This window comes from Schistocerca nitens, chromosome 9 (genome assembly GCF_023898315.1).
Source record: "Schistocerca nitens isolate TAMUIC-IGC-003100 chromosome 9, iqSchNite1.1, whole genome shotgun sequence".
NCBI lineage: Eukaryota > Metazoa > Arthropoda > Insecta > Orthoptera > Acrididae > Schistocerca > Schistocerca nitens.
In genome coordinates, this window is record NC_064622.1 from 10,098,182 (window position 1) to 10,109,803 (window position 11,622).

Here is an 11,622-nt window from a genome sequence, read left to right on the forward strand (position 1 = left end):
CCTCCTCAAATTATTCTCACCTTTTCCCTTCCACTTCGTTTCGCTTTCTCCCAAAATATCTTTCTCTTAGTACATCTGTCATTTCTTTAGTTTTTCCATTGAGGGTTAATATTTAGGTTATTTTTAGTCCTTTGGTTTCGTCTCCTTTTCATATCATCAGGTCTCCCATCATTCGCACCAGTACTTGAAGAAGCAGTGGAGTCAAATCCTGAGTGGTTTGTTCCAAGGCTCATTTGTGTTTTGAAAGTAATATATGAAGACTTTCCTGCTGGCTTGATAGGCCTAATGCAAGAAAGGATTTTCTGTTGGGGTTGTCGCCCTTAGCCTTAGGAGTTTCTCCTCCACCACAAGGCTGTGGTTCCCTTCTCATTTAATCCCCAGAAAGAAGGGTTGCCTCATCTGCCAGCTATGCTGTTCCGAAGTCTTTCTTCTCCGCCATCGCTGCCATTAAGGTCTTCACCCATAACCCTGGGCATGGGTTCCATGTTATACCCCACGGGATTCCCATCACTGATGAGTTAACAACAGAACATAAGCACTTAATGAATTGAACACAATAACCAAAAGTGAGTTCCAGAACTGCTTCCAAGATGTATTGTATCTGAGGGGCATTACTTTAAAGGAGACAAATGTGATGATGAACAAATAAAGATTCTATAGGAAAAACAAATTGCCATTACTTTCTGATCAAACCGTGTGTGTTGAAAATTAAACTGAAAATTGTGGAAGTTTAATTAAACATGTTGAGTAGAATCACTTGCCTTCTTAAGACAGAAAATAATGCATTGGTCTCCTCTGCCCTTTCTTCTCCTTTCTTGTCTGTCGTATTTCTTTTTAACATTTTAATCCCCTGTTCACAATCTCATTTGTGTTTTGTCCTATCAAGGATATTTGAAATCATACTCTAATCTTCATAGTAGCTGAACAACAGGTTTTGCTTTGCTTGAGCTGTTACTCTCACCAGTCAATTATTTTTTTTGCTATTTCTGAAAAGCTTTACACAATTTTAAAGATTTTCGAAATTGTTCTGACACCCCCACTAAATCATGTGAGAACCTGCAAAAAGACTTTCTACTTTTTCACTGTTCGTGAGATAGGAAATCATTGCCAGGCACAACATTTTAAATTATTACTTCTGTACTACTTACTCTATTTGCAACATATTTTCAGACAGTATCCACTTACACCACTGAATGTACCTGCAAAAATTGTCTTTGACAACACATTGTTCAGGAGATATGTCATCATAAACATTTCAGATGTGTGAAAATCTAGGTTTCGCTTAAAATGGAGTGCAAATTACCCAGACTATACTCATCCAGCATCCAGTGGTTGGTAATGAGAGCACGTAGTGACTGCCAACTAACCTGAAACAATGTCAGACCTTTCCTAAAGTCCTCACTTGCATTAACACATTTGTAATCAGACATCTGACACTGCTTTATATATGGGAGTTAAATTCTTTACAGAATTTGAAGTTGCGGGGTGTACTGGTATTAAATGACACAAGCACATTCTTTTGTTTGTCTGCTTAGATTTCATTTCCGGCAAATAACATCATTTTTATTGCAAAGAGTGTGCTATGCACTTGTATATATTATTTGTGATGTGTGAATAGAGGATCACCTTGTTACCATACATTCTCATGCAAACCTCCCTGCGGGTTGGGGGTTAGAATAGGCCCGAGGTATTCCTGCCTGTCGTAAGAGGCGACTAAAAGGAGTCCCTCTCCCTCAAGGGGGGTAGTTTGCGCCTGCGTCCGGAGATGGACGGTTCCACGACTTACATTTGTGGTCGTTTTGGTTTTTCGCTTATTCTGATTTCTTCCCCTTGCCTTCTTCCCCACCCTATGGTCTGTCCTTTCTCTCCCTCTCCCCTTTATTCCCCTCTTTTTCTTTTCTCCCTGTGCGAGCCTGAAGACCGACCATGTGTTCGCACGCATAGCCGGTAACGGGGTAACGCATAATTCCCCGCCCTGGGTAGACAAGTAAGGCACGCACATACCCCCTGGTAAAGACCAGGCCCAGGGTGGGGCGATTGCCTGAGCTGATACCTTCCGACCATGCCGATTGGTCCCTCCGTCCGTTTCTCGGGAGGTGTGACCTGAGGTGTAAACATTCACCTAAGGCAGAAGTGCCTTCTGAGAGGGTCCCCACAAGGAAGGAGCGCACCATCGGAGATGCTGACAATCATGGGGGATTCCTCCGCAATGGATTTCTCTTCTTCTTCTCCTCCTCCTCCTCTCTAGACTTCTGCCCAAAAACGGAAACTTGACCAGGCACCAATGACAAAGTAGTACTGCCTGCCCCAAAGTTACTCGTAGTTTCTAGATCTGAGGATGGAAAGGATTTTTCATCTGTCAACCCTTTCATTATTCAGAAGGGCATAGATGCCATAGCCAGACCTGTCAAGTCTTGTACCAGGATGTGTAACGGTACCTTGTTGTTAGAAACTGAGAGCGCCTTTCAGGCACACAAACTACTTCGGTCCACACTCCTGTACACGTTCCCTGTCCGGGTGGAGGCTCACCGCACTTTGAATTTGTCGCATGGTGTGGTATATACTAGATCACTTGACAGTTTGACTGACAAGGAGATTCGGTCTTTCCTCGCTGAGCAGGGTGTGACGGCTGTCCATAGGGTCATGAAAAGGGTCGACAATGACCTTGTACCAACCCGGACACTTTTCTTGACTTTTGATAGTGTTCAGCTTCCGTCGCGCATCAAAGCGGGCTACGAGGTTATTTCTGTTCGCCCCTATGTCCCGACACCTACGCGCTGCTACCAGTGTCAGCGTTTTAATCACACCCACCAGTCTTGTTCTAATGTGGCTAAATGCGTCACTTGTGGCAGCGATGGCTAAATGCGTCACTTGTGGCAGCGATGCCCATGAGGGTGACTGTCCACTTCCGTCTCCTCGTTGCGTGAACTGTCAGGGTGACCATGCAGTGTCCTCCCGCAACTGTCCCATCTACAAGGATGAACGCTGTATCCAAGAAATTCGGGTCAAAGAGAAAGTGTCCACCTCGGCTGCTCGCAAGCTATTTGCTAATAAGAAGCCCACACTGCTCCCAGCGGGGAAATACAGTACTGTCCTCGCCTCTCCTCAGCCTACCAGGGATGTGTCGATGCAGACATGCGATCTGACCTTTAGCGCTACGGTCGTCCGTTTGGCCAGTGCCAAGATCGCCCGGTCAACGTCTCCTCCTCCTCCCGTCACCCCTAAGATACAAGCACCTTCGTCAGCTTCTGCCAAGACTAAGACCCAGAAGTCAGATGCCTTCCTTCAAGAAGGAACCGTCCCGTGAAGACTTCCTACGTACCCCGAACTCCCACCCGTCGGCCAGTACTTCGACTAAACAACCTTCCAAGAAGGCTCATAGGAAGCAAAGTTCTCCTCCTCCGCGCGTTTGTTCTCCTGCGCCACCCAGCAGTTGCCGCCCCAGGCCGTCATCCATTTCGCCTGGCCGCACCGCTGGTAGCCGAACATCTGGCTGTTCACCAGTGGAGGAAGCTCCCCCTCCCAGCCATCTTAACATGGTGGCCAACGAACCTCTTGAAAAAATGGACGGTGACACTCCGCCTATTGATAGCGGCAGCAGTGCTCACTCGAAACCAGGCCCTCAGCAGCCTTCGAGGTGACCCCTTCTAACTTCTCCTTTTTCTTTTTCTTCTCACGATGGCACTTCTTCATTGGAATATTCGCAGCATTTGCTCCAACCGAGAGGACTTAAAGTTGCTGCTACGCTTGCACTGTCAGCTCGTAGTAGCTCTGCAGGAAACGAAGCTACGCCCATGCGATCGAATTAACTTGGCACACTATGCCTCTGTGCGTTTTGACCTACCCCCTGTGGCAGGTATTCCGGCTCATGGAGGGGTTACGTTGCTGGTCCGGGATAATATCTACTACGATCCCATCACATTGCACACCGATCTGCAGGCAGTTGTCGTCCGAATTACTCTCCCCACTTTACTGGCGCCCCTACTTTTTTCGGACACAACTCTCACCTATTCCCATTTAGACTTCTCTATATGTACTACCCAACTTGCACGCCGGCTTGAGTGGTAAGCTCTTTCTGATACGTATTCGAGTGACCACTTCCCTTGTGTTATCCATTTCCTGCATCATACCCCATCTCCATGCTCAACTAGTTGGAACATCCCCAAAGCAGACTGGAGGCTCTTCTCTTCCAGGGCAACATTTCAGGATCAAAACTTCGCAAGCTGCGATAGTCAGGTCGCACACCTCACGGAAGTCATTCTCACTGCTGCTGAATATTCCATCCCTCATACTACTTCTTCTCCACGTCGTGTACCGGTCCCCTGATGGACCACAGCATGTAGAGACGCTTTACGTGCTCGTCGACATGCTTTACGCACCTTTAAATGCCACCCTACGATGGCGAATTGTATTAATTATAAACGATTAAGTGCGCAGTGTTGTCGTGTTATTAAAGAAAGCAAGAAAGCCAGCTGGGGTGCTTTCACAAGCTCCTTAAACAGTTTTACTCCCTCTTCTGTTGTCTGGGGTAGCCTGCACCGGCTATCTGGCACTAAGGTCCACTCACCAGTTTCTGGCTTGACGGTCGCGAATGACGTCCTTGTGGCCCCTGAGGATGTCTCCAATGCCTTCGGCCGACTTTTCGCAGAGGTTTCGAGCTCCGCTCATTACCACCCTGCCTTCCTCCCCCGAAAACAGGCTGAGGAGGCAAGATCACATTACTTCCGCTCCTCGAATCGTGAAAGTTACAGTGCCCCATTCACCATACGGGAACTCGAAAATGCAGTTGCCCGGTCACAGTCGTCCGCTCCGGGTCCTGATTCTATTCATATTCAGATTCTGAAGAACCTTTCTCCTGCGGGTAAAGGTTTTCTTCTTCGTACTTATAATCGCATCTGGATTGAGGCGAGAATCTGTTGTCCCGATTCCTAAGCTGGGGAAGGACAAGCACTTGCCTTCCAGTTATCGACCCATTTCCCTTACCAGCTGTGTCTGTAAGGTGATGGAACAAATGGTTAACTCTAGTTTGGTTTGGCTGCTCGAATCTTGACACCTACTTCCCAATGTACAATGTGGATTTCGTAGGTGCCACTCTGCTGTTGACCATCTGGTTACCTTGTCTACCTTCATTATGAATAACTTCTTGTGGAAGTGCCAGACAGTGGCTGTGTTCTTTGATTTGGAGAAGGTGTACAATACCTGTTGGAGGGTGGGCATTCTCCGCACCATGCATACAAGGGGCCTTCGCAGTCACCTCCCTCTTTATTCGTGCATTTTTAAGGGATCGACAGTTCAGGGTACGTGTGGGTTCTGTCGTGTCTGACGCCTTTTGCCAGGAGAATGGGGTGCCACAGGTCTCAGTTTTGAGTGTCGCTCTCTTCGCCATAGTGATCAATTCAATAATGGATTGCCTCCCAGCTGATATATCAGGCTCCCTTTTTGTGGACGATTTTACCATCTACTGCAGTGCACAGCGCTTCCTGGAGCGCTATCTTCAGCGTTGTCTTGACAGTCTTTACTCCTGGAGTGTCACCAATGGCTTACATTTTTCTGCTGAGAAGACGGTCTGTATTAACTTCTGGCACTACAAAGAGTTTCTCCCACTGTCATTACATCTCGGTCCCATTGCTTTCCCATTCGCGGAGACAACAAAATTTTTAGGTCTTGCATTTGACAGGAAACTCAGCTGGTCTCCACATGTCATATTTGGCTGCCCGTTGTACCCATTCCCTAAATGTTCTCAGTGTTCTCAACGGTACATCGTGGGGAGCGGATCGAACCATCCTACTTCGCCTATATCAGTCGATCGTCCGCTCAAAGCTGGATTATGGGAGCTTTGTATACTCCTCTGCACGGCCGTCCATCTTACGCCGCCTCAACTGTATACAACATCGGGGGTTACGTCTTGCGATTGGAGCGTTCTATACTAGTCCCGTCGAGAGTCTTCATGCTGAAGCCGATGAATTGCCACTAACCTACCTTCGCGATATACTGCTGTCGGTATGCCTGTCGGCTATTATCAATGCCCGACCACCCTTCTTATCGTTCCTTTTTTGATGACTCTATATGGGTTGTATGTATCTGCCCTGCTACCCCCCCTGGAGTTCGCTTTAGTCTCCTCCTTCAGCGCCTTGATTTTTCACTCCCTGCAACCTTTAGAGTGGGTGAGAGCCAAACGCCACCTTGGGTCCAGGCTCAGGTTTGCGTTCACCTTGACCTCAGCTCGCTCCCAAAGGAGGTTATCCCAGCTTCGGTATACCGCTCGCAGTTTGTCGAACTTCGTTTGAGGTTCATTCATACGATCTTCATTTATACAAATGGCTCTAAGACCAATGAGTGTCGGGTGTTCTTTTATTGTTGGGGCACATGGTTTCAAATACCGGCTCCATGGCCATTTTTCGGTCTTCACAGCTGAGCTATTTGCCCTCTATCAGGCTTTCTTTACATCCGTTGCCACTGACATTCTGCTTATTTAATCTGCTCTGATTCCCTGAGTGTCATCCAGAGCCTCAGTGATCTGTATCCAGTTCACCCATTCGTGCACCAGATCAACGCTCTCTGCAGCAGTTGGTGGACGACGGTTCTCAGGTTACCTTTATGTGGGTTCCTGGCCATGTTGGTATCCCTGGGAACGAAGCTGCAGATGGCGTGGCCAAGGATGCAGTCCTCCAGCCTCGGACAGCTTCTTGTTGTGTGCCTGTGCCTACATCTGATTTTAGCAGGGTCATCTGTCAGCACATTTTATAGCTGTGGCATGCCGATTGGTCTACACTTACTGAAAACAAGCTTCGGGCCTTGAAACCTCTCCCCACGGCTTGGACGACCTCTTCATGCCCTTCTCGGCAGGAGGAGGTCGTTTTGGCCCAGTTAAGGATTGGACACTGGCGGTTCAGCCATTGCCATCTGCTGACGGCTGCGCCGGCGCCGTTCTGCCCATGTGGGCAATTGCTGATGGTACGCCACATTTTACTGTTCTGTCCGAATTTTAATACACTGTGCATTGATCTTGGCCTGCCATGTACTATGGATGCCATTTTAGCAGGTGACCCAGGAGCAGCTGCTCGTGTTCTTCGTTTTATCCACTTGACAAACCTGTCTAAGGACATTTGATTATGCTGTCTTCTTTTAATCCCTTGCCTGTTAATGTGCCTTTTATAGTGTTATCCCTTTTAGTTGCTGTTTTAACCTTGTGCCTCGCAGTGCATTAATAACTGTCTGGGCACTAATGACCACTGTAGTTGTGCGCCACAAAAAAAACACCTCATGCAAAACACATCCCCTTTTTTATTCTGTTGTTCTGTTTACGCTCTTGACTAATTTGAGTAGCAATGGAATGCAGCAGTTTTCTTTCATATTTTATTCCCACAACTAATTATCTTGATCTTTACTGTCTGAGTCCTAATCATTCTGTACTTACAGATGTATTCAGCCAGTGCTTCAATAAAACTAATTAGTTCTAACTAGTACTAACTAGTTCCTTCCAGTCTTTGAAAAATCACTAGGATTATAGAATTTCTGATACTTATTTAGAAGTAGACAAATGTAGCAACCGTCATTATATGGTTGCTAATCCATATTTTTTTGTTTGTTGTCAGAAGTAGGGAAAGTTGATTATAATGTTATTACCCAGAATTAACATTTAAACATTTCATAGCACTGACAGTTTTTCCACACTTCCCTAAAAGGAACTGTACTTGAGTCAAAGTAATTTATATTGCAAATTTAATCCACTGATCGCAAATTAACATTGCTGTGAAACATTTTCAGACTTATGTTCTACTTCAATAATTCATCCACAGCTTTAATTTGGGATATTGCATTGAAATTATCTGTAACTAATAGTTTGAGTAACTGTCCATTAGTGCATATAATTGGCACAACTCTTTTCTGTTACAGAAAGAATGGAGAGAAAACTACGCAGACTTTAAGAGAAAGGTTGCCAGGTGTGTACGAAGAAGTCAAGAAGAATGTTTGTAGGGCATTTTTATTTCATTTGGGGAGACTTGAGAAAGAGGTGTGTACTTGCAAGACATATCTGATTAATCAGATACATGCACACAATTGCAATGTACTGCTCTTGGACTGAGAAATTAAATTAACTTTGTTACCTTAATTTGTGTGAGTGATCTTTGTGGGCTTTCCATGAAATTGTTTTTTATTTTTTTAGGGGACACCATGATGAGGGCTGGATCTCTGTGGGCAATGAGTGTGATAATTTAAACTTTTCAATTGTGGAATTGTGAAAAATAGTGTGGCCATCACCTGTTTTTGGGAACCGAATATGCACATTAATCAGCTCAGTGAGAAACTGAATTACCATTACTTCCATGCTAGTGCTTGTGGGGGTGGGGAGTAGGTAGGAGAGGTGACGGAAAGAGTCACCTGTGCAGTCGCAGTCCTCCGTCGGCTGCGAGCTGTTTCCACCGCACCGACAGCACTGTGCAGGAGCCCTCGCTCCCGTCACCTGGTGTGCTCCGCAGGAAGACATCGCCTGGGTCTCCCCGGTATTGAGAGGAGAGAGAGGAAAACCTTTTGTGCCAGTGGCACCGTTTTGGTGTGGACATCAGCCAGAAAGTTGCCTTCTTATTGTGTTTTTTTTTTTTTAATCAAAGGGAAACGAAACTATTTCTGGAATGATAGCCTGTGCAGGAAGTGCTTCATTTGTGATCTGGGTGACAGCAGGAAAAAAGAGTATTTAGCTGCCTTCTCACCCCAGCCCCATTTGCTCATTAGGCTCATATGAAATGCAGGTCATTACTGCTGACCATGGAAACTCCACATGCCCACTTTAAGTATGAGGACAATGTGATGGGGGAAAAGGAGTTAGCCTGTGCGCATGTTGAGTGTTTGTTTTACTATAATTTTTACATTGATTTTTCCTGCCTCAGAATCAGATTTTCCGTGACACGCTGTATACTAGCTTTGTCTGACTTGTTTGGCACTGTGGCCTCTTGAGCACAACCTTGCTAGAGGCCTGTACAGATATTGTATATAATGTACACATGGTCCAAATGTGTTTGACTGGCATCTGTACTGTTAAACACTTCATAATGTTTCTCTTACCCTGTGCCCACGCACAGTGTGCAGCGAAAGACTTTTCAGTGAGTGTGGTTTTTTTTTTTAAGTTGAATACTAAAAGATAAATAAATGCATCTAAAGTTTGAGTGTAATTGAGGTTTCATCTGAAGCATACTAATTTCATTCTGTGACAAATGGAGACACAGCTATAAAATTTGCAATACACTTGTCCTGGAAAGTAATGACTACTGTATTCAGGGATAAAATTAGTGTACTGCATGTACTCTTTACCCTCACATTTTTCCTTTTTTTTATGCTCAACAAATTAGATAACATTAGCTTAAGTAAGCATAAAAGACGATGGTAAAAATGGAGGTTGTACATTTAGATTTTGCATTTGTCACTTTCATACTTCTGAATCTGCAGTGTGGTCATTTTTAAATCTGTTTGAAAACAATTTTGTATGCTGTTGTTGCTGTGATTCATTAAGGCAAGACCAGTTTTGTTTGAACTGGTACAGCAACTTATCTGCATGTTTCCCCCAGTTGAAAATTGTTAATTTCAGCTTGTAAATTTGTTTCAAGTAATTGGTGTCTGATGATATGTTTTAACTGCCCCTGAAGTGTAACTTAGGGATTTTTTTTTTTTTTGTTTTAAGCCTATTGCTCCATTTTTCCAATAAAACATGCAAAACTGAAAGGCCAAATGCTGAATGTTATTTTGTTACCTCTGTTCCTCTTGAATTTGGTTTATGTGAAACACGGATTAGTGGGTGCAATGTTTGAAAAGTGCTAAAATAATCTGATGCTTGACACTGAAGAGTGAAATAACAAAATTTTACTGTACTGAGTAAAAATATATAATACACCTACTGTTTGGCTATTACGTTATACCTGTTATTATGTAATGGGTTTCAGTAAACAGATGGATAAAAAACATACATACACATCTAACAGCATGTACTGTGTGCTCCAGAATCAAAAACAGCTAAAATTATTCTGTGATCAAAGTATATAAAACCTGAATGGTGTTAAGATTTTATACCAGTCTTCATGACTAAACCTTCAAAGTTCTAACAAATGTTAGAATAAGTAATGGGGCCCAAAATTTTTGTCATGTGTGGACCAGAGTGACTTGGTAATATTTGGTTGATCTGGCTATGGACGTCAAGGAAGAAATGTTATTTCGCCTCAGTTTTACCATAAATTGTATATTTTTTCATAAAATACAGATATGGCTTATTGTATTTGTCACAATGCTTGTACTGCATGGGTGCTCACCATTTGCCAGTTGAAAATGTTAAGATCCAGTATCTTGGTAGATCACCCCTGAGCACAAGCAGCATTGGCAACTCAACACACTTAATTTTATAGCATAAGGAGAAAGCGTCAGTGCCTGATGAGCTCTGAAAATGTTTATTCCATTATGTTCATATTGCTTTGCCCACTGCCATGTTTTGGCAACAGCCTAACCTCAGTCTGCATGTGCAAAGTGTACTACTGTAGTGGTCTGAGGCAGTATTTATAAGCTAATTACATTGACCATGTGCACATTCTGATGCACACATTAACAGTTGTGGTTCAGGCTTAGAGATAATCTTGCAGGACATTGTTAATAAGATATTTTAAACCTTCACATAATTAAGCTTCTGTTAATCAGTGTTCTATTTCTGCATTCTAAGAGGCACAATTCAACTACTTTAGTTGCCAGGACTCTTTACATTCTGCATAATCTAAAACATATATGCAGTGGTATGTGAATAACACTGAAAAAACGTAAAAGTTGCATCCTTCAAACACTGACAGAAACAATAACTTTCTAATACAGAAAATATTTTTTCTGCTTTCCTAGGAAAATGAGCATTGTTTGAGATGTGTAGAGCATAGTAAAGGTGATTAATGTGTTTTGAGAGAGCCAGAAAGTAAGTTAGTAATTGCAGTAACAATCTAAAATGAATTTGGTGAAATCAGCGTTGTTGGAGTACTGTGCAAGTAAGGATTCTTTCATACAATGTAGTCCAGCCATGGGACGTTGCTTGTAGTGGAAACAGTAAATTTTTCATGCTAAACATGAAATTTGTGGTTTCAGTACAGTAAGGTGCAAAGTGACAAAAATGAAATGTTAAACGTTATTACCTATGTGTTTTCAATTTATTAGACTTTGGAATACTAAAGTAGTTAGTGTTCTTTATACGTTTCCCCTCATTGGGAAGGAAAATACTTCTAGCTGTGGAAGGTTACTGCTGTTTTTCAATCTTCCATTTACTTTTAGGGTCAATCACTTCTCCTTTCATTGGAGCAGAAAATGACAGTGCTGTTTTTATTGGCAGGTGTTAAGTACACTTATACTGTAAGTATTGCTTATATTTCATAGTGTTCGTGAAGAGCAGTTTCAGTACACCACCTCACCTGTCACTGGCTTCTCGTTCATGTTTGGAGATCTTGAAGAGAGGAACATTGGAGATCTCGAAGAGAATTACAGTTGAAACTAGCTTTTGGAATTGTGAATATACTTTCAATGATGCCAGTGTTCTAACTGGCGCCATACTTCAAAGAATCTGAGGAAATGTGATCAGAAAGGAAATAAGTAGGCCTACACCACAGG

At 43.6% G+C, this 11,622-nt stretch overlaps 1 protein-coding gene across 2 annotated transcripts in view; it reads left to right on the top strand.

Moving 5' to 3' along the window:
- The window catches only part of LOC126203370 (ubiquitin-conjugating enzyme E2 G1), a 60,799-nt gene extending 51,097 nt beyond the window's left edge, over positions 1–9,702 (top strand). The window contains exons 5-6 of one of the 2 annotated variants that reach the window (XM_049937666.1): positions 7,897–8,014; positions 8,168–9,702. In XM_049937666.1, coding sequence (XP_049793623.1) covers positions 7,897–7,977 — 81 coding nt within the window. In that variant the 3' untranslated portion in view covers positions 7,978–8,014; positions 8,168–9,702. Of the gene's footprint in view, positions 1–7,896; positions 8,114–8,167 lie in introns of those variants that run through there. The other variant, XM_049937667.1, reaches the window with a different exon arrangement.
- Positions 9,703–11,622: the final 1,920 nt, after the last annotated feature.